The sequence below is a fragment of the Anolis sagrei genome, chromosome 2 (assembly GCF_037176765.1).
Source record: "Anolis sagrei isolate rAnoSag1 chromosome 2, rAnoSag1.mat, whole genome shotgun sequence".
NCBI classification, from domain to species: Eukaryota; Metazoa; Chordata; class Lepidosauria; order Squamata; family Dactyloidae; genus Anolis; species Anolis sagrei.
In genome coordinates this window covers 111,153,377-111,180,728 of record NC_090022.1, presented here as the reverse complement: position 1 = coordinate 111,180,728, position 27,352 = coordinate 111,153,377, and the positions used below count along the sequence as shown (strand labels likewise).

General features: G+C 40.6%; 1 protein-coding gene across 1 annotated transcript in view; it reads right to left on the bottom strand.

The window, feature by feature from the left end:
• Window positions 1-22,419, bottom strand: part of ATP10B (ATPase phospholipid transporting 10B (putative)) — a 141,181-nt gene extending 118,762 nt beyond the window's left edge. The window contains exon 1 of the mRNA XM_060764963.2: window positions 22,340-22,419. Within this exon, the coding sequence (XP_060620946.2) occupies window positions 22,340-22,384 (45 nt within the window). The 5' untranslated portion in view covers window positions 22,385-22,419. The remainder of the gene's footprint in view (window positions 1-22,339) is intronic.
• Between the last annotated feature and the right edge of the window lie 4,933 nt (window positions 22,420-27,352).

Here is a 27,352-nt window from a genome sequence, read left to right as displayed (position 1 = left end):
CCCGGGCAGCACCCAGGTTTCATTTTGTTATAAGAGTGAGTCGGATATAATGGTGGAAGGATTGGACTATACTCTTGAGGCCAGGTTCGAATCTCTGCTCAGCCATGAAACCCACTGGGTGACCTTGGGCAAATTACACTCAGGCCTCAGAAGAAGACAATAAAAAACCTCTTCTGAACAAATCTTGCCAATAAAAACCGGTGACAGAGTCACCTTAGGATTGCTATAAGCTTCAAATAACATAAAGTCATACAATAACAACATAGAAAGTTGGATGAATTAACACAAAGGTACTGAAGATCAAACAAGGGATTATGGTAAAATGTTCTGTATAGCTAATAACAGAACGTGGAAAGAGGGACTGAAGTGAGGATTTGAACAGGAGAAAGGATATATGGCCATGTTAGGCAGAACTCTCAATACGTCCAAGCAAAAGGATGATGGTGATGATGATGATAATGATATTATCACCTACCTTTCCCCCAGTTTTGAACTCAAGGTAGCTTACAACAATTAAACATAGTTAAAAATTAACAGCACATAAAAGTTAAAAGGCAATTAAACCACCATAAAAGTGGATCTGCAGTCCCCAAAAATAACCTTTCTAACTCCTGTACAGGTATGAGCCGGATTTAGCATGGCAAAGTCTTTTACCTTTTCATATTGAACATCAGACTTGTTCTTTTGTGCTTCCTTTGGCCCTGAGAATGAGTGCCCCCTCCTGAAGATACAGGTGTAATGTAGTGAAGCGTAAGAAATGACAACTGAATGCCTAAGATTGGATGCGGCATTAAGGAGGCACATCTCCTCCTCTAGCCGATGAACCTGAACATAATGTATATTATGCAGACTGCTCAGCAATTTGCATAATTATACACTCTCCTTGAAACAGTAAACATTGCTTTAGACTTTGCTAATGCAAAAAAGCAACATTAATATGCACTGCTGATTTGACTTTCTAATTTTCCCAGGGCTTGGGTTGAAACCCACACAGGTCATGCAACAGTAAACATTAAAAGCATCCTACCAACACGAAAATTGAGGATTTATCATCCTGCCTGGGAACAGCAACGACAAGCTACCAACACTAATTCTGTTGGTTTTAAACTTTAATGGTGCAGTGGCCAAAAGGTGCAGTCATGTGGGTGCCATGACAATAAGGAAGGTATTTTTGCTGCACACTTGCACACCTAGGTGTTGTTATTACTTGATGATGACGACCATATTATTGGGTTTTCTCAGAAGACATCAGTCACCCAGAGGATTTCCATGACTGAGCAAGGTGTAGCAAGCCAGTGCACCATAATCCCATTCCACCACACTGGCAGGTCTCAAAGGGAATTTAGAAGTGGATTCCTAATGGCTTCCCTTTTCTGGGAAAGAGGAAGACTGATTCAATTAAGACCTATGACCTTATCAGATGAAGGTTAATTTGGCAGCATTCGGTGGTTTGCCTTCTCATTTGCCACAGAGCTTGATGGCTCCCATTCCATAATACACAGCTACTTCTATCAGGGCTCTGTGGTAAAGGGGAAGGAGAATCGGTGCATGCCATCGCCACTGTGGCAACACAGGAGTTTTCTTGTATTTAATTGAGACAAATGGGGGGAGGCCGGGTAGCCAACGCTGCCCCCCATGGGATGGGCACAATGGGTAAGTCAGGTGATGCAGGGTGTGGGTCGATGGGTTCCCCATACCCCCGATGGGCATTGCTGGATTTTACATAATGCGTGGAGATTCTGGTTGGTCATCTGATGAGGTCGTAAGTCTCCTTGAACAGGGTTTGTACATGACAGAATGCATTCTCTTGGCCTTTCTGAGACTATCTAAAGCAGATAGGCAGCATGCAAGTTACTTCACATAAAAAAACCTCCAACTAATTACACTGAAATGTACATGCAGAGCATATATATTGCCTTGGAACTGGCTACCTAAAGAACAGTTTCAAGTAAAGAGGCAGCTCAACAGAGTTGGTATTCAAGATCTTGAGGGAGAAAAAAAAACCATGGACAGACACAAGAGAGAGGGGTCTTTTTATGTGTTTTCAGAAACCAAGACGTTTATTTGATCACATTGTGCTTTCTTGGATATATTGATCTCCATATATTGCAGTTGAGTTAAGAAATTGGAAACATTCCAGAGACAGTGTGTAGATTGTAAAAGTATGCTAGAAACATGACTGAGGTATGCTGAACTGCACTGCTCTAGCACGAAATGGAAGTGTAGAAAATGCTTTATTTTCTAACATGTGGCATATTATGAAGTGTTTTGCATAACTACAAATATCAAGCTTAGTTTTTCAGAGATTTCCCTAATCATGAATGCATGAAACAGAATATAGGAAGAATGGGAGCAATGTCTGCAACCATACTTAAAGTCATATGTGCGTGTGTGTGCACTTGTGCACACACACACAAACCTCTGCTATAATATTGCACATAGCAATTGTATGAAAGCCAAATCAATTCAATGTTTCATTTAAAATGGATTAGAATGGCAAGCTCTTTTTATTGCAGCCTTTTGACATGGTTTTCCCTCTACTATATGCCATTCGAGAGTCCCTATACTATTTTCTCAGTCTCATTTGATGCTGGATAAAAGGAGCAGACCATCTGTAATCTGTATGCTTATGATAGTACTTCTACACTTGGACGTTCCTAGGTGCTCAGAATTATATTTCAGTGTTTCTGGATACCTGGATGGAATACTGATGATGAAATGTTACACAACGTTTCTTCGGTCTTCAACAGATGACTATAGAACTTTATATAAGAAACTACTGGTATGTACAATTGAAAACAGGAAGCAAACACACCGAGCAAATAGAAATCAGTGGTTGCATCTGTTTCAGAAGATATGAGACCTAGGATAATTTGCATGAATCCATTTCCCCACTAGCCCCACTTTACTTTTCTTGGACACAATATTCAGGACCTCTGTTTCAATCCTAAGGGTGAAAATCAGTCCAGCAATATCTTACTGTAGAGAAGGTCAGCACAATCTGTGGTCCTCCTGGTGTTTTGGATTTCAGCTCCCAAAGTTCTTGGACACTGGACAAGCTGGCTAGGGCTTTTAGAAGTTGGAGGCCCAAACACCAGGAGGACTGCAGGTTGTGCAAGCCTGGTCTAGAGGTCAAACCTATTCTTATGGCACAGCCCAACAAAGGCTCTTTTGGTTATCAGTTATCCATATTTTATGAACTGTTTCTCCTTTCACACTTTGTCCTTGATCAGACTGGTGAGGGCTGATGGGAAATGAAGTTCAACTCCATGTTTCTCAACCCTGTGATGTTTTTATTTTATTTTATAAAATCCCCTAGCATTGAAAAAGAGTTTTTGTTGTTGTTGTTGTTGTTATTATTATTATTGTTGTTCTTGTTATCATCTTGATCCAGCAGCCTTGAGTGACAGGGAATGTCACTAAAGGTGAAAGTCTGCCTACAAAGTTCACTTACATAACAGTCTTTGGTTATGTAACAGATGTGGTAAGAAATCCTGTTAGTGAATTGTAAATATTGGTAATAGGAGACTAGCAACAGTATCACAATGCACATCAGTATTCCCTAGCTAGTGTCCCAATGGTCCTAATGTGCATCAGTCACATTGCATATTTGGTCCCATTGTACACTGGTCACTTTGCTGGCTGAACAGGCTGCGCTCTGGCACCACGAGATGCAGAGCAAATCTTAAGAAATGGGGCTACAAAGTGGAATCTACAACATGCGAGTGCGGAGAAGAGCAAATCACAGACCACCTGCTGCAATGCAACCTGAGCCCTGCTACATGCACAATGGAGAACCTTCTTGCAGCAACACCAGAGGCACTCCAAGTGGCCAGGTACTGGTCAAAGGACATTTAATCAACTACCAAGTTTGCACGCTTTGTGCTTTTTAAAATCTGTTTGTTTGTTTTGTTACGTTAGAAATGTAATACAATGGTGTGGTTACCCCTGACACAATAAATAAATAAACTTTGCTGGCTTCCCTATATAGTAATGCTAATTTAGGTACCCAGCAATAGATGGGTTAGATATTTATTTTTAACTCTCTTTATTAGAAATATTCATTTTTTTTGTTTTATGGATGCGTAAGGATGTTGGTGGGCTATAACTCCCATAATCCTCTGTCATTGCGCCTCCTAAACACTGCTAGTACTTAAATTTGGTTATGTTTGGTATTTCTGCCAGGTTTGGTCCAGATCCAATGTCAGAAGGGCTCACAATGTTCTATATCAGTGGTTCTCAACCTGGGATCCCCAGATGTTTTTGGTCTTCAACTCCCAGAAATCCTAACAGCTGGTAAACTGGCTGGGATTTCTGGGAGTTGTAGGCCAAAAACATCTGGGGACCCCTGGTTGAGAACCACTGTTCTATATGAACTATAACTCCCATTGTCCTCTATTGTTGACTCCCAAATGCTGCCAGTATTTAAAGTTAGTCATGTTGGGTTTGTGTGCCAAGTCTGCTCCATATGCATCATTGGTTGGGTCCCGAGTGCTCTTTGATTGTAGGTAAACTACAACTCCCAACATCCAGGTCAATTATTTATGTATTTATTTAGTGCACTTATATCCCACCCTTCTCAAACTTGAAGGAGACTCTGGGCGGCCTTACAATGGCAACAATTTGATGCTGCATGTACACAAATCATCAGTAAATAAAACATCAAAGCCAACCAGATAAATATCACATTAAAGCAACAATTTAAAATCACATAATCCAGGTCATAATCCAGGGCCAGTCCAAGTTGTCAATGTTAATTTATCATCTCTAAGTGCACTGTTCCTATTATTGACCAAAGGCCTGATCCCAGAGCCGTGCTTTTAGTTTTTCCTGAAGGCCATGAGGGAGTAGGGTGATCTAATTTCACTGGGGAGGGAGTTCCATAGATGAGGAGCCATCACAGAGAAGGCTCTGCTTGTCATTCCCACCAGTCATGCTTGTGAGGGGAGTGGGACGGAGAACAGGGCCTCCCCCCCCCGATGATCTTAGCCTTTGAGGTGGATCATAGGGGGAGAAGCATTTGGACAGGTAAGCTGGGCCAAAACTGTTTAGGGATTCAGAGGCTAAAGCGAGCACTTTGAATTGCGCTTGGAAGCAGACTGGCAGCCAGTGGAGCTGATACAACAGAGGAGTTGTGTGCTCTCTGTACGTCATTCCAGTGAGCAACCTGGCAGCCACCCGTTGACCATTTGAAGCTTCCAAACAGTCTTCAAAGGCTGTGGACCACCTTGGCCAAGTCTGACTTCTCAAGGTATGGGTGCAACTGGTGCATAAGTTTTAATTGTGTAAAAGCTCCCCTGGCCAACGGCAAAATCTGGGGTTCCAGGCTCAGTGATAAGTCCAGGATCACTCCCAAGCCGCAAATCTGTGTCTTCAGAGGGAGCGTAACCCCATCAATTCCCTCCAAACCCCTACAGTAGTTAAAGTTGGTCATGGTAGGTATGTGTGTCAAGTTTGGTCTAGAGCCATGGTTGGTGGGGTTCTCAATGGTCTCTGGGTATAGGTGAAATACAAGTGCCATCATCCATGGTCAATACCTCCAAATCCCACCAGTACTTAAAATTGGGTATGCGTTGGGTATGCGTTGGGTATGTGTTCCAAGTTAGGTCCAAATCCATGATCACAGAATTATAAAATAATAGAGTTGGAAGAAACCACATGGGCCATCTAGTACAACTCCCTGCTATGCAGGAAAAGCACAATCAAAGTACCTCATCGGTGGGTGTTACAGGGTAATATCCTGGGTGAATCCTCTCTCCACCCCCCCTCCCTCAATTTGGTCCAAATTTATTGTTGGTGGGACTCACTGTGCTCTTCTTATATGGGTGAATTATAACTCCCACCACCCTCTGTCATTGCCCCCATCCCCACCAGTACTTAAAGTTGGTCATGGTGGTTTTGTGTGCCAAATTTGGTCCAGATTCATTGTTAGTGGGAGCCACTATGCTCTTTGGATGTGGGAGCTATCTTGGAAAATACATACCTACATTCATACATACTAACATATTGTTACCTTTATATATATAGATAATAATAGCAACAGCTCTTTAGTGGATGCAGATGTTATGGAACTGCCTAAGTATAATTCCCACAAGCATAAGTCCACTTATGATGCTGTAAGACCTCAACAGGATTCAATCAATAATATTTATTTCCTGCTTGCCTGTCTCCATGGATTGAGGCAGGGGTCAACACAAATTGAACATATGACACAGTTAAAAGAGTATATGAAATCAATATATGTTGGCAACAATGAATACAACCTTTAAAACTCATAATATTAAATTCACCTAGATAGAGTTGCCAAAAGACTACTACTACTATTGTGACTTCTACTATTACTATTATTGTCAACAAGGCAACTGAACTCATGAAGACGGCATAAATGAACAAAGGAATGGTAGGATTATGAGAACGGAATCTGATTTTACTGAGGCGTTGATGACCACGTTGTTTTGTCTTGTATTGTCTGTCGTGTATGTTGTGTTTTAACTAATTGTGATTGTTATATAAATTGCATTGTAAACCGCATTGAGTCGCCGATTTAGGCTGAAAAATGCGGTATAAAAATAAAGCAAATAAATAAATAAATAAATAAATAATACTACCACACACACCTAACATTACAAAAAGTGACTTTGCTCTTTTTTTTTTTTGCAGTAGCAGCTGCAAGGCCCTTGAATCTTAAGAGAATTGCAGAGGAAGCATAATTAAAGGATCCCTATGACCTTTTCATTATTGAAGTTCTGAACTGGAGGTAAAAATGGATAAGCTCATACCTTCTTCCTCCCTCCCCTCTTTTTTTGAGACCCCTTTTTCTCTTCATCGGGTGTGAGTTGTTGATGGAGGGAGAGACAGTTTCTGCAGTGGCTTGAGTTGATTCTTTGCAGGAGGATTTTGAAGTCCGACTGAAGGCCGTATTATATCAAATCGAGGGCAAAATGCAGTCAAATAGTTGCAAATTTCCCACCCAGGTAAATTGCCAAAGCAGTATTTTAGGAAGATGGCCTTAGGCCTGCAGCAAAATAGCTTCATTAAAAGTTGCACATTGGAGCAGATGTTTGGTCTACCAACTTTGTCATCAGTCAGGATCATCTTTCATCTTGCAGCTTTTATACACCCTCCATTATGTCACATCTTTGCAGGAAGAGCTCTGAGGCTAAGTCTTTGGGCCAGCCTCATTATTGCCAAATCCTCAGATCATGAAAACCCATGTACCCTTCTAGACTGTCAGCAAGGAAGCCTTTTAATCTAAAGCCCTTCTCTTTAGTGGTTCAAGCAGAAAGATGCCGCATGAACAGAAATGTCTTGGCCTTGTGTTCAGATGGAAGAACGATAACTCGGGTAGATTAAGATGCACCAAAGCTTCTTATTATTTTATCACTCTATGTAATATTAAGACTCAATTCAAGGTTACGCCAGCTCTGAAAGTAGGACAATAGTATTAATGAAATCCTATAACAAACTCCTTCTTCTTCTGATTAAAGGTCTAGTGCTCTCTAACCTAAATGTACTAACCAAATCCTGTCTTATGGGAAACTGTGCTGCTGCCTTTTCAAAGCCACAGGGATACAAACTTCAGCCTGTTAATCTAATTATCTTGCGGAACCACTTTAGGCAGTGTGGTTAAAAAGAGAGAAAACAGCAGGAGAGGCAATATGACTGCATTATTAAAACCAAATGCAGAAGAGCTTTTTTTTTTTTTTAAAAAAAAACCCTGCCTCTGCTAGATTCATCAGCAGCCTCTTTTTTTCAACAGCTCAATTATGAGTCGAATTTAGTGTCATTTCCCTAACTGCAGTATCAAAAGAAAGAGGATTCTGAAAGCAAAAGCCATTTTCAGCTTATTATGGAACGAATTTCCCCCATTCCCAACAGGTGGATAACTGAATGACCTCAATGCTGAAATTGAAACATTAGGCAGTTATAGGATGGATCTATCATGCTACTTATAACCAATCAAAATAATGCTTCTCCACACACACACACACACACACACACACACAAGGGAACAAAAGGAAATGCTTGATCACCCCAAAGCTTCTGTCCTGCAAAACTCATCAGCTTTAGTCCATAGAACAAAAAGCTGGTCAATGTTACCTCCCAAAAACACCTGGAGGCTCACACAACGCCAATTACTAGGATACATATCTGTCTCTAGTTCTCCTCTTCATTCCCCAATGTTGGTCTACTTCGAGTCTCATGATAAGAGTCCAAAATGGTTAGCTGTATTTAATTTCTAAACAAATTTGCACTCCTAGTGTCTGTCCGGTTACAGTTCTACTCAGCTGGGTATGATATTGAGTAACCTTGGTATTTGCTCATATAGTGTGAAGTCTTGACTCTGCCTTCTCCTCTGCCTTAGTTTCCCCTGTTTATAGGCCTTTCCTATAATGTAGTTACCTTCCTCTGTATTAGTTTTTGGGTGGAGCTTAAAATCTCCCAAGTCTTAGTTAGCCTATTCCATTTCCCTGTATAAAGCTCCTTGCTGGACTCCTCCCTTTTCTACAGTCACTAGAGGCTTGGGGCACTGTCTGGTGATCCTAGGCCAAGCAATCCAAAAACAGGCATTCTTAGCACCTGCATTTAGTAGTATTATTATACCAGCAGTCCAAAGGACAACAGAAGCATTTAGCCAGCCTAAGCTTCACAGGAAAGCTTATAACCATTGCTTTGCACCAGAGGCAAGAGAGACTTTCAAAGACCCCAGAAAGATGACTGCAACCAGCAAATTCTCTTTTATTAATGTATTGTTTTAAGTTACCTTATAATAGTCCCAGATGGAGGTAACCCTTTATTCATCTTGTTTCAGTATACTCATTTGGTTATCTTTTCACCTTGCCTCAAAGTGCCTCTGTCTGCTAAGGGTCTTAATCTTAACAGAAGGTATACCGATAGTTGCCGAGTAAAGCCGGACAGTATAGTTTTCCCAAAGGCTCAGGTGTGCCATCACATATAGATATTGATGACTGATATGCAGAGGCGGCCCTAGGCAAACAGTATTTTGGCACCCCCCCCCCCCAACCAATCACTGATATATATTTTCTGTTCATCGTGGGAGTTCTGTGGAGTTCCCCAAGGTGCTATCCTCTCGCCCCTGTTATTTAACATCTACGTCCGGCCACTTGCTGGACTGGTGTGGAGCTTTGGCATAGAGTGCTACCAGTATGCAGATGATACCCAGCTATTCTTGCATCTCGCAATCTTTGAAAGCAAGAGCTGAGGAGGTGGAGGAGGAGAAGGAGAAAAAGCAAGAGAAACAGCAACAACAACAAACTTCTGACTTCTAGTCCGAAGTTCTCTGATTTCACAAATAGTTAAACATTAGCAGTTAAAAGAGAAGATAATTAAAGACAATTTGACTCTATTGGACTGTGGGTTCAGTTTTGATTGTACTCATATTGTTTGAGATTTTTAAAGTTGTACTATTCATTATAACCTATTGCAAGATTTTCAGATATAAGGTCAGATATAAGGTTACAAATGATGCACCAGAAAAGGGGGGGGGGGAGTGATTTTTTGTGCTGGGAGAGCCGGCCGAGGATTGTAATGGAGGATGGGTAAGTTTTGATTACCTTTCTAAGGGGTCTGGGGGCTTGGGGGAGGGGGTTGGGTATTCCCACAGTTTACTGGGTAAACTGTGGGAATGGTGTCTGGACTGTAGTCCAGACACTGGAAATAGTGGGTTTATCCAGCACCTTCCAAGAAGGTGTGGAATAAATCCACTATCAAATTAATTCACTACAAACCAGGGTTTTCCTGGTTTGTAGCAAATTCATTCGGGACTGTCCAGAATGTTGTCTGGACAGCACCTCCCTTATTGTGGTAGATACTGCAATAAAGGTCCTGTCTGGACAGGCCCTTAATGGATAATGAGTGACACAGGCTGGACTCCCACGTAATCCCAGGACTATGGCTAGATCTGGGGATTAATCCAGTTTTTGAATCCAAATTATATAATTTGAATTGGATGATTACACTGTCATTTAATCCAGTTCAAAGCAGATTATCTGGATTCAGAAACTGGATTATATGGCTGTGCAGATGGGGCCTAAATAAATTGTTGACTCTCAAGTCACTGATCCTGAAGCAGGGGACATCTATTTGGAATAGATGAGACATTGCTTTTGCATGGTGTACCCTTAAGAAGCAAGGTTTGACAAAAGCTGATTTAGCAGTATTATTGATAAAAAAAGTTGTCACTTTCAGGAAGTGGTACTACTGGCAGGCTGATCCCTTTTGTGTGTGTACCTTTAAGTTGCCTGTCGACTTATGGAGAGCCCATGAATGTCTTTTTTAGGCAAGAAAGATTCAGAGCTTCTAGTTCCTTCCTCTAAAATAAACTTAGAGCAGGGGAAATAGGCTGCATGTCTATGTTTTTGGTGAGTTCGTTCTTATCAACAGACTCTCCTCTAATGCATAGATTTTCCTAATAAGCCTCTTTCATAAAGATAGAAAATGCATTACATTATATTTCTGTCTGAACTGATGAAATTTGTCTGTGCTATCCAACACAGTTGTGTTTTCAGGGTTCCTCTGGCTGATCTTTTCCCTCTGTCACATTTCAGAGATTGTTCTGTACACGCAGAGCCAAGGTATGAAATGTACAGCAGGGGGCAGTTTGGCTTCATGTTTGGAGATGTAGCTTCTTTGCTGGTTAAAAAAAGTAAATGATTCAGTCTCTGGACTTCCCCGCCCACGCACCCAACAGTGACATGCTAAAAAGGCCACATTATAGTTTCTCTTCAAATCAGACATCAATAATATTATAAAAGCAATAATTTTTTAAGGTTCAAAGAGGAAAGAATTTACAGGGACTGAAATGCAGTGTTCTCTTCTGCAAAGAAGAACAAGGCTGTCACATCATGGGACGAGTGCCTTCTCAAGTTCCTTGCCTTGGAAACCTGCCACTCTCACCTTGCCCTATAGTCCCCTTATAAAAACCCTTCTTGGATTTGGGTCCTAGGCTTCCAGGTGATCTTGAGCTTGGATCTAAAAGTTGGTTTTTTTTGGGCCCTTCCACACAACCATTTAACCAAGACTATCAAAGCAGATAACCCACAGTATCTGCTTTGAACTGGATTATCTGAGTCCACACTACCATATAATCCAGTTCAATGTGGATTTTATACAACAATGTGGAAAGGGCCTGAGGGCTCTTCCAGACAGGCCCTATATCCAGGAACTGATCCCAGGTATTATACTTTAAACCGGAGCATATGAATCACACTGCCAGATAATCTGGGGTAAACAGAAAACCTGGGATCAGATCCTGGGACATAGGGCCTGTCTGGAAGGGCCCTGAGTTCACACTGCCATATATTCCAGTTCAATGTGGATTTTATACAGCTATCTGGAAGGGGCCTTGGATAGTAAGAATGGCCACTCCTTAATACAGGGTTAAGAAAGCTGGTTAGAGTTATTTTTAAATTATTACCAAAGCAGTTCAACCTTATTTATTATTCCAGAGAGGATTACTGATTACTTGGCTAGGTCCCAATAGAATTTAAGATAGATTTTATTAGACTTTGCTTCCTTCATTCACTCAGATTATCTGGCAGTGTAGGCTCCTATAATTCAGTTCAAAGCAGATAATATAGATTATAATATGGATTATATGGCAGTGTAGATCCAATCAAAGTCATCCAGTCAGCCCCACTTCCATGTGACTCTCCCCATTGGCTTCCCCAACTGAGGCTGGATCTATATGGCCCTGTATCCCAGAATCTTATCCAATCATCTGCATTTTACTAGATTTTTTTTGTTGTGTCAGGAGCGACCTGGTGTGAGAGAATTGGCCGCCTGCAAGGACGTTGCCCAGGGGACGCCCGGATGATTTTGATGTTTTTATCATCCTTGTGGGAAGCTACTCTCATGTCCCCGCATGAGGAGCTGGAGCTGATAGAGGGAGCTCATCCACCTCTCCCTGGATTTGAATCTGCAACCTGTCGGTCTTCAGTCCTGCCGACACAGGGGTTTAACTCACTGCGCCATCGGGGGCTCCATTTAACTAGATTATATGAGCCTACACTGCAAGGTTATTTATTTATTTATTTATTTATCGAGTCATCAGCAACCAGTCAATTATATTACATTTCTAACAGAACAAAGCAAACAAAGAGACAAAATACAAAATTTGTGAGTTTGGCAGTTGATTAAATGTCCTTTGACCAGTATCTGGCCACTTGGAGTGCTTCTGGTGTTGCTGCAAGAAGGTCCTCCATTGTGCGTGTGGCAGAGCTCAGGTTGCATTGCAGCAGGTGGTCTGTGGTTTGCTCTTCTCCACACTCACATGTCATGGATTCCACTTTGTAGCTCCATTTCTGAAGGTTGGCTCTGCATCTTGTGGTGCCAGAGTGCAGTCTGTTCAGCGCCTTCCAAGTCGCCCAGTCCTCTGTGTGCCCAGAGGGGAGTTTCTCATTTGGTATCAGCCATTGGTTGAGGTTCTGGGTTTGAGCCTGCCACTTTTGGACTCTCGCTTGCTGAGGTGTTCCAGCGAGTGTCTCTGTAGATCTTAGAAAACTATTTCTAGGTTTAAGTCATTGACGTGCTGGCTGATACCCAAACAGGGGATGAGCTAGAGATGTCACTTCCTTGGTCCTTTCACTATTGGCTGCTACTTCCCGGTAGATGTCAGGTGGTGCAATACCGGCTAAGCAGTGTAATTTCTCCAGTGGTGTAGGGCGCAGACACCCTGTGATAATGCGGCATGTCTCATTAAGAGCCACATCCACTGTTTTAGTGTGGTGAGATGTGTTCCACACTGGGCATGCATACTCAGCAGCAGAGTAGCACAGCGCAAGGGCAGATGTCTTCATCTGGTTGTGATCCCCAGGTTGTAAGGTAATCTGCAAGGTAATCTGAGATAAGAAGATAATCTGCGATCAGATCCTGGGATGTAGGGCAGTGTAGATACAGCCTGACTCTCCTGTCCAGAGACAAACCATTAAAAAAAAATCAACCTTTCTCTCTGACAGAGTTGCTTGAAGAGTGTGTTTACAATGAACAAACTGTTCACCTCACAAAATTTAAAAAGCCACTCTCCTTTTTTTCTAGGCCACATTCTGCTGCAATATTTGGTTCTGTTTTTTTGGGGATGCTTTTATTTTCCAATCACTTATTATGCGTCCCTTTTCATCTCATGAAATTGACTGCAAAAGCATATGCTATAGATTTCTTTCTTTTACTTTGTTTCAACAGTGTTACAGATCCTTTTGTCTATTGATACAGACTAACATGGCTTTGAATATGACCTGTTTCAGTTTGTGATCAATTTTCTCCTGGACTCCAGCACAGAACTTGCTGGGTGGTAGCCATATGTAATCCTTTGTATGCCTCTTTTACACAGTCACCTCTCTTTCCCTCTCTCATCTGTGCAATTACTTTACACATTGAGAAGCACCTTTTCATATTGCTTTCCCATGCTTTTCCACATAACAATCTTGGCAATAAGCAAGATTTAACAGCCTTCTCATTTGAATGTATTGTCGAAGGCTTTTATGGCTGGAATCACTGGGTTGTTGTACGTTTTTCGGGATGTATGGCCATTTTCCAGAAGCATTCTTTCCTGATGTTTTGCCTGCATCTATGGCAGGCATCTTCTGAGGTTGTGAGGTCTTCATATTTTATTTGGAATTTCCTGCACCTCTTCAGTGAGGGTTTCTGTGTAATGGAAGAGAAGACTTTATTTCTCCTTATCTTTCTCCAGTTAGGTTATTAAGCATCAATTGGATTGATAAACTATGCACTGCGGTCCCTAATGAACAATTCCTGGCTTGGAACTTTTAGGAATTGAGAATCTTTTTGTTTGGCATGCTTTGGATATGAGCAACATCATCTCATGTTTCCTTAATGGGCAATACATAGTTTAAAGGGAAGTCTTTTACTGGGAATGCTTTGTGTAAAGATTTCTCGGCTTTTTATTTCCCCGTCTCATGACCTCCCATACAATGGGCCATGTGGACTTTTCCCCATTGCAATACAAACACAGTTTATTTATTTATTTATTTATGACATTTATATGCCACCTTTCTCACCCTGAAGGGGACCCACTTGCTTACAAGATATATATACATACAATGTATTATATTATTAGCATAGCACAATATCAGTATTCTATATTATTAAATTGTACTATACCATTATATTGTAATATTATTAGTAATATTACATGTAATATAAAATATATAATATTGTATTATTATTAGTATTATATGGTATTACATTATAATATTATAAATATTATATGTATATACATTATATGATATGATATTATTAGTATAGCACAGGAGACAAGGTGGAACAATTCAAAGTGTTGGTTTTAACCTTTAAAGCCCTAAACGGTTTTGGCCGAGACAAACTGTCTGAACATATCTACGAACCATCACAAAACTTAAGATCATCTGGAGAGGCCCTGCTCTCGACCCTACTGACATTGCAAATGCAATTGGTGGGGATGGGGGACAGGGCCTTCTCATCAGTGCCCCCCCCCCCACCTGTGGAACGCTCTCCCCAGAGACATCAGAATGGCCACCTCCCTTCTGTCTTTTAGAAGAAAAATCAATACCTGGCTTTGGGATCAAGTGTTTGATTACTGAGCAGCAAGTAAAAGAAGATTTTAACACTTATGGCAATGATTTGACCCGGACTGGAATTTAGACTCTGATTTTAATAGGTGTTGTGTTTATCAATTGTTTTAATTATTGTTTTAATATTTAAAATATTTTAATGTATTTTGATTGTTTTATTATGATGACACCGCATGGTGTTAGTGAGGCCACCCTGAGTCCCCCCTTGGGGGTGAGAAGGGTGGGGTATAAATATAGGAAATAAATAAATAAATAAATAAGCTGCCTTCCTGGCCCCCTCTCTGTTCCCTCTGGCCCAGAGCAGCAGTTGGTGCTGGGGGAAGGGGCTCCCAGTTGATGGCATACGCAGGAGACAAGGTGGAACTGCCTTCCTGCTCCCCTCTCTCTATTGTATCAAAGATATCATTGATATCCATATCAATGGAGGATACATTTCTGGATTACCAGTCATGCTGTAGTACCTAGAAATTGCTTATAGGGTAAATATTTTGTCATCCATGGATATATGAAACTGTGGGTATTGGTCCCATAGATATAGGAAACAAATAATCCCCCCTCCCCGATAATCCTGTTGACCAAGTTCTACTGGCCAGCCTTATGTCCCACCAGCTACCACTATTCAAGGCTATTTGAATAGAGATTTGAGAAAGCACTTTAAGGCCAGTCGAGCGCACTTGCTCTCATTTCATGATTACGCTGTTGGGAATTTAGCAAAATATACTCCACTGTGAAGTTTTAAAGTTGTTACCATCTATTGCTCTCTCATTTAAAAATCCCCAGGAAATCACCTCAAATTATGATTGGTTACTTGTATTCTAATGAAGAGATATAATGCATTCTGTCCACACATCAGCCCCAATCAATCCAAATCAGCCAGAGAAAAAACCCCTTTCAGTAGAACAGCTGGTTTTCCAACAAGGCAATAAAAACTGTGAAAACAAAATAGTGGCTTTCCACTAGGAATGATTCCTTGGAGTTTGCACCTGGCTGTGTACTGTGTTACTATTCTGAGCAAGATAACAAGGACCCAGTGCTAATGGCTGGTATGTATGAATGTCCTAAACACTATACTATATGCTTTAATTGGAAGGAACTCACCCGAGATTACACTTAACAGGAATCCACAATTGCTACACTTGTCTAAATGGAAAGACAAGTTTGGCAAACTGGTACAAATAGTCTGAATTCCTACCATTCTTTACTTTTGCTTTATGTATCACTCTAGCCCAGGAGTTCCTAAAATGTGCTCCGTGGAGCTCTTGGGGCTCCAAGAGTGATTGTGAAGGGCTCCACATTAGGCGGGGCCATGCCTCCCCCTTCTCCTCTTTCCTTCTCCCCCTCTTGTTCCCTGGGCTGGCATAAAGGCATGTGGTGGCATTGCCATGCTGTTTCCCTCCTCCTTCTCTCCCCTTTTCCTCATCTCCATGACACAGGCTGCCAGATGTATGGTGCAACCGATGGGTGGTCGTCCTGGGGCAGTCCCTCAGGGCGGATTGGTTGGCAGGAGCAGGTTGCTGTGCAAAAACAGAAAAGTTGAGCGCTCTAAGCCAGCAGAGATCTGGAATGTGGAGCTGGAATGAGAAGCCGGCATGCCAAGCGACTCAGTCTGGCAGTGGATGTGTTTGAAAGGCAGAAGCATTTGGTTAGCCAGGGGAACAATAACAATGAGAGTGTTCTGGGCATTAAAAGAAGGCATGGTGTGGAGGGAGATATCAGGGAATCCCTTCTAAACGCTGACAAATTCTGCTGCAAGAAGCAGGCACATTGTTCACATTAATTTCAAGCGTACATGTAAAATTGTAACATTGTTCAAATATCTTAACTAGTTGTTATATCGATTTGTAGATTGAAATAATGAATAATATTGTCTCCAGTTCATGGCACTGCTTTCATCTACCATGCTTGTAATTTTTTTTACTATTGTTTCCTTTATTAAAATATATATCTTCTATATATCTTACTATTCATACTTCTGTATACAGATCATAGAACATAGACAGATAGAACTAAATACTAAACATTTCTTGGGGCTTCACAAGAAATTTTTGCTTCAAAAAGAGCTCAATGTCTGAAAAAGTTTGGGACCACTGCTTTTGTCAGTTGTCAAAAGAAATGCCTATAGAATCATGATCCTTTCCCATTATACCTTAGAAATTCCTGTATAGTATCTTAGGCTGGATCTACATGCCCTTTATCCCAGGATCCGATCCCAGATTATCTGCTTTGAACTGGATTATACAAATCTACACTGCCAGATAATCTCGGATAATCAGAATATCTGGGATCAGATCTTGGGATATAGAACAGTGTGGAAGGGGCCTTAGGCTGGATCTACACTGCTCTATAACCCAATTTCAGAATGTGGATTAACTACATTGATCTGGATTATAGGGCAGTGTAGAGTGACATAATCGAGTTCAATGTAGTTAATCTATATTCTGAAACTGGATCATAGGGCAGTGTAGAATGTGGATTAACTACATTGAACTGGATTATGTCACTCTACACTGCCCTATAATCCAGATCAATGTAGTTAATCCACATTCTGAAACTGGATTTTAGGGCAGTGTAGTTGGAACTTTAGATGCTCAGTGCTATAAGATACACAAACATACTCATCTACCATGTAAGTAGTCTCTTTGGCTCAGTTACCAGGTGATTTTTTTTTATTGGCCAAGATATAAAACCCAACTTAGATCTAAAGATCTAAAAGTGGCTTTCAATAACAAGAAAACATACAACATGAGCAATATACAGTGAAAAAGATTCAGAAGGCTTGAAAAGTTGGGACCGTTTCAGTGATTTTGTCATGCTACAATCCTTTTTTAAAGAACCATATTGAAAATGTATTTTTTGAAAACGGTTACAGCATTTGGAATATCAAAAGAATTACAAGCATGGTAGATGAAAGCAGTGCCATGAATATAGCATATCTTGATTTCAGTAAGGTCTTTGACAAAATCATAATATTCTCAAATACAAGCTGTTAGGAACTTAGGTCTTCATAAGTGGATTTGCATATGTAGGAATTAGAATTGCACAGTTATGTGACATCCATACACAGTACAGGCAGTCCCTGGGTTATGAACAAGATAGATTTGGTCGGTTTTTTCCTCAAGTTTAATTTGTATGTAAGTTGGAACAAGTAGATTTTTAAAGTGTAACTCCAGCCGAATTGGTTGCTTTGTTTAGTTTTGGATAGTATAGGGAAGAGTTAACCTTTGTAATGTTTGTTTTGCTGACTGTGACCCCATTCAGAAGATTTCACCTCTCTGTCCCTGTGATAATTGGATTTTGAAATTTTTGGCTTGTTGTGAAAGAAAGGATTGGTGAGAAAGCTTCAGTGAAGACACCTTTTCCCCATGATAGCAAATTTTCCTTCCTAAGGGAAGAATTTCTCTCACTTCCTGTTGCCTCAGCCCTGTTCTTTACTATGAGTTGTACATAAATCAGATGTCTGTAATTCAGAGATTGTCTGTAGAGGGCTGCTGTTATGTTATTACATAGCAAAGTAAGCAAAGTGGTCATTGTACAACAGGACCAATGGACACCAATGTGATTTGGGCACTCTTGCTGGTATCCAGTTATGCATCTTAGCAATTCAGTAAAGGGTTTTTAAAAAAGTGCCTTTGCTGTGTAGCTAGATTTACATATAGTTACATGAATCTAGTCACTTAGGATTCCAGCAGCAGTTAAAGAATGCTTGAAATCTGCCTGTCAAAAGTTTCGTGCAAAGTTTGTCCCTCCAAAATATATCATTTTAAAACTGTATTTAGTTGTGTGTTGAGATCCTTTTCTGCCTCCGTTATCATTTATTCTGTTAGTCCTCCATTCTTAAATGTAGTTTTTGTTCCTCCCAGCAACTAAACGATTTGGTCTTCCTGTCAGACATGCACATAGATTAGACACTGCTGATGCCTACAAACTCTCCCTGTGGGATGACTCTGCTTAAGGCTTCCCTTCTTTTTAGTAGAGTTTTTCTGACAAGCAGAAATGTATTTCTTTTTTTCTATGGCACTTATATACCCTTGCTATCCACTTCTATGTTCTCTTGTGGTTAGTTAGCAGTAGGCTTCAGCTTGAACTGGAATCAGTGAAGTGAAATGTGAACAACGATCCTGCTAAAAAATCCATAATTTAAGCCACATACTGTTTTATTAAGGCTGTATTTGTGTCTGCAAAACAATCATGAAAAAGGGCAGTGAAGGCTATGGGTAACTCAGGCATTTTGAGGTAACAATGGTTCTGGGACCTACCTCCCTGGTTTTTCTTTTGTTTTATTTTACTTTTTGAATTTTCTGCAAGACCCTTTCTTAGAATTCCTTTCATTGGACGCAATCAATACTTATTACTAAAGATATATCGTGATTAGAACTACCTTTCAACATTGTTTCCTGGACTTCATATGGACATGCAAAATGCAGATTAATAGTAAACTCTATTGGCCTCTGGTCCAAATACCATAGAGTCATGCTGGATGACCTAGAAAACCCTAGATTCTGGTCATGTGAGTATGAGAGTTACTCCATAATGCTATGCTAATTACCTTATATGTTATTTTAATATAATAAACAGAAGATATGAAGACTGAAAATAAAAAGCTAGGAGTTCACCACTGCTTTTGGAATGGTTTTAACAAAGACTGCAACATAATATCTGTCCATGTTTTGGAACTGTAAGGAGCAGAAGCAAAGAACAGCTAAACCTGAGATTTTTTATCATTTCCTGAGAGCACTTGTCTTCAGTTGTTCTGACAATTCCTTACTTTCCATTCACATAGCTGTTATCCCATTGAGAGTGCAGTAGACAGAATTTCACAATAGGATTACTCATTTAACACATTGCTAAGGTGGGTGAGTGAGTCATCAGAGCATTGCTGATAGAGTTCTACACCGCAGATAGGTCAATAACATTCTTTATGTTTAGGGGTAGCAGGAATAGAGTTGCATTGGTGACTGCTCTAAAGATTAATGAGATGCCTTAGGCCCTGCATGTCATGGGTCCTCATAGGCATAATAAAACTGCCTTCAGTCTTGGCAATATGCACACAGATAGCCCGTCCACTAGGTCATTATTGTATACACCTCTCAGCCAACTTTTTCACTCTATGAGCCATTGTTGTTGATAAACTGAAGTTGAAAAAGCTGAGCAAAAATATGGAAGGCAGACAAACACTCCCAGTCTCAGGGCCCTTTCAAGCTACACACTTATAGCACTATGATTTAATTTTAATAACTGCTTCCAAACGTCTTAGGGGGTGGAAGTGAACCCACAAAAACCACAATTGTTTCTGTCTTAATGTGTGCTGCAGAACATATTAGGAGTGTATGTTTTGTAGCAACCCCATCCTCAAGCTGGCTTCAAACTGCATTATATTGCCTGTGTAAAATAACCTTCAGAGAAAGGAGTTCTGGCAAGCTCTGTCCAATCACTGTTTGAAACTATTCAGTTCCTTGCCATCCCTACATTTTCTGATAGTTTTTTTAAAGCACAAATTCATGTTTTTGTCATCTCTGGAAATATTATTTATATATACTGTGAAGTATACCCTCTGAAAAGAAGTTAAGATGGAGGAAAAGTGAAGTGGGGTCTGATCAGTTGGAGAAGTCAATATGCCAAAGAATAACAAATAATGATTTTATAACCATTAGTATGCTTCATGAAAGCCAACAATTTTATAAAATTTTCTGCCCCTTTTCAATATTTCTCAAAAACATTTTTGTTTGTTGAAAACAAGTTAGTGCTGGTCAGCTTTAAATGTACTAAATTCAGCCTTCTGCAGAAGCTTCAGAGCCTTGTAGCTCTGAGGAAATAAATTAAAAATGAAAAGGCAGCTTCAGGTGTACACTAACTCTTTTGAAAAGTATTGAGTTTATTGAGCATGTGCTACACCCCCACATGTAAACAAACAGAACCTCTGAAACATACTATATTACACAAAATCTAGTATGTACCTTTCCTCCCAAAACTGAGATTCATCCTAGAATTGTGGGCATTTGAGTTTTTGTAAAAAAAACAAAACAAAAAAGTTTTTGTAAAAAAAGTTCTTGTAAAAAAAACAACAAAAAAGGGGATAAGGAGTTGGGCTGAGAGTGAGCAGGGAGCTATTCTCTGGAAAGCCTTCCCAATCCACTCCCAATTTTGCCTCTGCTTCCCTAAGCCCAATCCTGACACACAGAGCTTCCTCCCTCCCCTCTTCCTGTCCCTTCTTGATGGCAACTAGCAGGACAGGGAGGCAGAGAGATTAAGAGGGACCATCTTCTGAGTGGCTACCACTTCATGATCCACTCCCTTCAAAACAAACCCAGGGCAAGGGCAGTGCGCTGGATGGAAGCAAAAGAAAAGCAAGGAAACAGAGGAGAATAAGCTCTGAAAAAGTCCTGGAATCCCAAATACAGTCATGAGAAGGTGTGTGTGGGAGAGGTGCGTGCGCATGAAGACTGGTGTGCGGAGCTCTGAATAATTCATTGAAGCCCTATATAGTTCAGGGCTTTGGGAAGGTGGGAGATCTGATGTCCGATAAAGGGTTTGGGAGGTGGAGGCAGCATGGGAATGGGCTGGAAGGACCTTTCTAAATAAAAGGTGTATGTTTTGCAATTGAAAATTTATTTTTTCAAAAATCAGAGCTCAAAAGAGAATGGTTGCATCTTACAATTTATGGCATCCTAGATTTGATGTAATACGGTATATTTCTGATGATCAACAATACTGTATACACTCATGTATAAGTCTACAAATGTTAGTTAAAAATTTGACCAAAAAAACTCCTGAGCTGAGGTATCCATTGGTCAATGTAAGTGCTGTAACTTAATGTTTATCCAAAAAGTAAAGGACCATCCCTTTTTCTGACTACAGTGGCAAAAGATAAGAGTTTAATCTGCCTTGAGAGAACCTAAAAGAAGCATTGACCCCATCCAATGCAGGCACCCAAGAGTGGTTGGTGTTTTCCCCTGGACTTACCCATGGATCATATCAAAATACATTATTTTGGGCCCTAAAGCCTGCCCTTGACATATACATGAGATTGATTTATAAATGAGTATATACGGTAACGTACACTTTTAAATCTTTTTAAATAATGCATCTAAATTTTTGATTTGAGTGTCATAAATACACACATCTGATTACACATCTGTGTAATCCACAGTCCTGTTACACATCTGTTAAAATGGAGTGAAAGCAAGTCAAGTTAATCCTTAGTAAATCCAATAAGGAATTTTCACAGCAATGGCTGTGCTTAACAGCTTTAATCAAGAATACAGGAAGGGGTCTGATGACATTAGAGAGCCCTTCTGAAACTGCAGAGCTGAAGCACAGAAAGGCACAATCCAACCCCCACCCCACCCCTTTGAAGGCCAAGTCATCAATAGATTACAAAAATCTCCTGTAAAATGGGTGTAAGAGACATGCCAAGAATCAGCTTAAAACTGTACCTTACTTTCAAGAAGGATGGAAAGAAAAAAAATCTTTTTGCACTTGAGTATAGATCTTCCCTGGGGAAGATGCCATGTTTTATTGAATTGCTCACATTTCTCTACTATTATATTAAATTTTCTTGACAGTAGAGGACAAACTGTCTTTCATATGATATCAAGTAATATGCCAGCAGTTGAAGAAAGGAATAAGATTAAACAATCCTGTCTTTTGGATTTCTTTACACCAGATTTAAGTCCTCCACTAATGTTCAAGTGACATGCCATTCAATAGAACCAGCATAGCTGACAACTTATACCCAAGTAGAATGAGCTTACCTTTGAGCTGAATGTAATAATACAAAAAAGGCCGAAAGCATACATCAGCTTCCAAATGTGTACTGGTCCTTGCCACACAGCACATCTATGTTTCTGTGTTTTGCGCTGCTGGTTTTGCAATTGAGGAATGTAGTCAGCAACACCTGGGTCACTGGCATTCCAGATTCTCCTAACAAATCCAGGAAATGTGTAGCAGAAAGATAGATTGTTCTTGACAATGAGCCATTCTTGACAATGAGCCATTAAAATGTGTCAATTCAGTATTTCAGCAAGGAAAAACAAAGCCACAGCATGTAAGGAGCTGCATTTTGTTCCCTGAGGAGGGAATTATTGAGAAATAGTTAAATGTAGTTATCAATGGCATAGTCCAATGAATAGATATACTCTCTCATACTTGCCATATAGTCATGAATTCATAATAAAAATCCCATAACTTCATTACAAGACAGACTTATACCGTATAAACTTACATGCTTCTGGTACCTTCCCTGTATTCTTTTGAGTATCTTCAGTAATAGAACCTACAGCTGTTACACAAGATATGAACATCAACATGTAGAAGAGGAAGATTTATATTGTTGGAGAAGCTGTTAGAGGGCTTAAGATAACAGCCCCCTTCCCAATTTCCCCCCCTGGATTCTTTAAAGATTCCCTGAAATAAAGCAAAATAAAATATTTGCTTTCCCTGTGCTCATATTATGAAATAAAAAGTTTTCTAGATTTAGGGATATCTTCAGGATGAAGAAATCCTTGTAAAGTAAAAATGTGGAACTCTAGATCACAACTTTGTAAACGATGAGTCGGGACCTCAAATGATGTCACCATAACTGTATAATGGGTTCACCTTCCCTTTCTCTCCTGCACGAAAGTATGCACATCTCTCTGCTTTCCCTTTTCCTTCTACACTGCCACATAAAATCCAGATTATCTGCTTTAAACTGGATTTTATGGCAGTGTAGATTCATATAATCCAGTTCAAAGTGGATAATGTGGATTATCTGCTTTGGTATTATATGGCAGAAGGGGTCTCTCTCTCTCTCTCTCTCCTTCATGTCTCGCTGTTTTCCCTTCTTTCTCTGATTTCTCTGGCTGGCTGCAAGCCTGAACCCACACAACAGCCACAATGCCACATTTAAAGGGATCACTGAGGCTGCATCTACACTGACATATAATCCACATTATCTAATCAGATAATCCAAATTATCTGTTTTGAACTGGATTATTTCAGTCTACACTGTCATATAATCCAGTTCAAAGCAGAAAATCTGGATTTTATATGGCAGTGTAGATGGGGCCTAAAGCCACTTATTTCAGTTCAGCAAGGGAATAACTGGAAGAACAAGGCCAGGGTGAGTGACAGGATTCCTAAGGGTTGGGATTTTGTGGCCAGCATGGGTAAAGAGTTGCACAGACTAACATCTCTGTGTTTATGTTCCTTCAGGTTGACTTATGGTCACCCATGAATTTAAGAGTGGGAAATTCACTCAAGAGTTTAGCCTGGCTGAACTCTAAAATGGCTTCTGGATGTCTCTGTGCTGTATCTGTGGGCAGTTCTGGAGTATTAGTAATTTGAACCATTTCAGTATACTGTATGTACATGCAACTCAATTTTTTGCATACTAACCTCAAAAGTGATTCCGCAAATTCAACAGCCCAATTTACATTACCAACTCACCCACATGGGAGCCATTTTTAGCTATTGCTGATTTTATTGTCTTCAGTCACTTTATTTTCATATCATTAATCATTTACATGCCAATTGAAGCTTTCATAATTCTAAAGATACTTAGTAATGTTTTAGGCTGGCTTTTTTTTTACTTTCAAGTATAGACAGTCCCCGACTTACAAACATTTGATTTACAAATGACTCATTGTTAAGAACAGGAAATGAGAGAAATCTATCATAGGAAGGGAAATTCACTCCTGTAAGAGTTATCATTGGGAAAAGATATCTCAACTGAAGCTTCCTCACCAATCCTTGTTTTAAAACAAGCCAAATTTTTCAAAATCCAATTATCACAGGGACAGAAAATGAGGTGAAATCTTCTTTTGAATAGGGGCACAGACAGCAAAACAAACATTACAGGAATGTTAACCCTTCCCTATGCTATCAAATGCTAACAAATATTTTTTTGGCTAGAATTACACTTAAAAAGTCCACCTGTTCTGACTTACAAACAAATTCAACTGAAGAACAAACCCACATAATCTATTTTGTTCATAACTTGGGGACTACTTGTACTATGTGTTTCTGAGATCCCCCCCCCCCAATGAAATATTGAAACATTTCCAATAAATTATAACATTATGGCTTGACTGTTTGGACCTGGCTTGATTATCTTTCAGAACTCCATGCAAGGTACTGACAAAGTGAAAGGACCAAAAGTAATATTGCTGCATCGGTCCAGAGTCCAAGCAAGACACTCTATAGACAACATGAGATGGTTACTAATCATGAGACATCTCTGGCACAATGCAACATTTGTTTTAAAAGCTGTTTCATGTTAAGAAAAAGTCAGAGAATACGGAGAGGCAAGCAAAGGCTTCCTTGAGGGATATTTTGAACAATAGTAGATGTCTTCCAATAGCAGCGAAGTCTAAAGCGATACAAATTGTGAAAGCACAGGGTCCATTCTTTGGGGGAAGGCCCTGTACTGGTGCCATTTGAAGAGAATAATGTGAGCAAATTGCTTGAACAATAGGCAAAGCAGGAGTGCCCACTATAAAGAGTGAAGTTTTGGGATGAGATCTGGGGGATCTTCCAGTCCCCTTTGAGCCATGAAACTTGTTCCACCACATTATCACACCAGGGCTTTAAAGCATGCAGCCTTGCATTTCCGATACTTGCAGGATTCTGGGAAATGTAGTTTGGGAAGGCGAAGACCTCTGTACATGAGAATTCAAAAGGCCCCACCCTAAACTACATTTCCCAGAATTTGGTAGGCAGCAGAAATGCAGGCTGCCCGCTTTAAAGCTCTGCTAATGTGGTTACTTTCAACCTAGCCTCCTTCATAGAGTAAGGAACATTTTGCCTTGGCCTCATTGGAGGAAAAATGTGACTCATAAAGAGAACAAAATCAATCCAAAAGAAATAGGACATAAGAGGGAAATGAATAGATGCCCTTTGATCAGGTATGTGGGGATTAGCCCAAGAAAGGCAAAGGTAGAGAGTATGATGTGTTCAACAATTGTTTCTTGCTGCCTGAGTAATTGTTTTCAAAACAGCACTTTTCCCTCAGAACTAGGCTCTTCTAGCTGTTAGCCAAGTAGAAAAAAAGACTTACGTTTGTGGGTTGTTTACTACTGGTTATGGGCAAGCATTGGCAGATGCCACACAGAGAATGATTTAACGTTAGAGCCTTTCTTTCTTGCTCTTTCTTCTGACAACCCTCAAGGTGGTCAAGAAACAAAGTGTGGCATTGATGGACTGAAAAACCACAGATGACAGAAGCTGTTATAACAATAAATGTAAATATGAAACAAAGCAAACATAGGAGAGCAAAGCCCGCAAGACTAGTTCAAGATAAAACACACAACTGACACACTTGTAATTTGTTTGGGTGTATTTGTTTGCTTGAGATATTCACTGCCTTGCATTGGGCCTTTTGCCTGGGTCTGTTTTAAGGACACTGGCATGCCTGATCAGAAGTCCAAATGCTCCACTTCCCCATTGAGAGTCCCTGGGCAGTCAGTTGCAGAAGCCTGTCTCTGCTTTTCCTTCCAACATAACTGCCTTAATTTAAAGTGGCAGAGTTTGTTCTTTAGCCTAGTGGCTATAAGAACAAGGTGCCATTTGTTTTCAACTATTGTTGTCGTGTGGCAAGATGCATTCATAAGGCAGGAAGGTAAACAGAAAGGTACAGCTGTAGGTATGCAGAAAGGTTGCATGTAGAAAAGAGAACGGATGGACTTGACCATATATGGGAGACAAAAGACAGGCCCAAGATGAGTTTTTTATAAAAGGGTGAAAAATCGGTCATGAGACTTGCCAACTTTGCAGAAAGGAAATGGCCAAGGCCGAAGTTAGAACTCGCCAAGATCAGCAGATGTTTTCAGCTGTATTTTGCATGTCAGCGTCTTGAGATGTTTCCAAAAGGGGCTTGCTTATTGCAAAGCGAAACTTAAAAATATATGAGCTAATTGCTTAATATAACTATAATATTGACAGCTTTCTTAACCAATGATTTAATCTTCGGGGCGGCTCTTAAAGCCGAACCCCTTTTGATGTATAAAAGAACACTACCTTTGATGGGGGCTAGGCTTTCCCCAGAGACGCCACTTGTTGTGTCCGAAAGCCTCTAGCAGCTGCTAAATAAACTTTGATATTCTTGTTGAACCCAGTTGGCTGTCTTTCCTGACTCATCTGCGTCCGCAATTTGAACTAAAACGGAGCATTTGGCTGAGCCTTTGAGCAATTGCTCAGGGAAAGAAAAAGCCTGCTTCATTTTTGGAGGTTCCACCGAGATTTCATTCAGACGGGCCAGAGTCGGGGGAGACGGATCTTGTTGGCAAGACGATTTTTGATCAGCATCAGGGGCGCGAGAGGCGATTGCCGTGAGCCGAGACCGAAGGGGGCCCCCGACTGATAGCCGGCTGCGACACTCCCCTCTTCTGTCAGTGCTGCTTGATCAAGGTAAATCGCAACTCTTCGGGTTCTCAAGAAATCACCTGGGAGTGGAGGAGTGATAAAAGGATCCAGAAGGAGGAAAGTCCGGGGGACGAAGGTTGTTCCAACGTCTACAGAGACCCGGCAAGTATAAGTGGTCAAGTAAGACACTAGGTAACACACACACCAGCGCTGGGGGAAAGGGGGACCACTAAGTATCCCGTGGGGTAGTGGGAGGACGGGGCAGACCTTGCAGTTCCTAAAACGTGCCGTCGAGTGTCCGGGCGTCTAGGTCAAGGTTTGCTCCCCACTAGAGGCCATGGGTGGGAGGAACTCAAAGACAGTGTCTCCGCTTCAGTGTATGCTAGATAACTTTGACAAGTTTGTAGCTGCATCGAGTCAGGGAG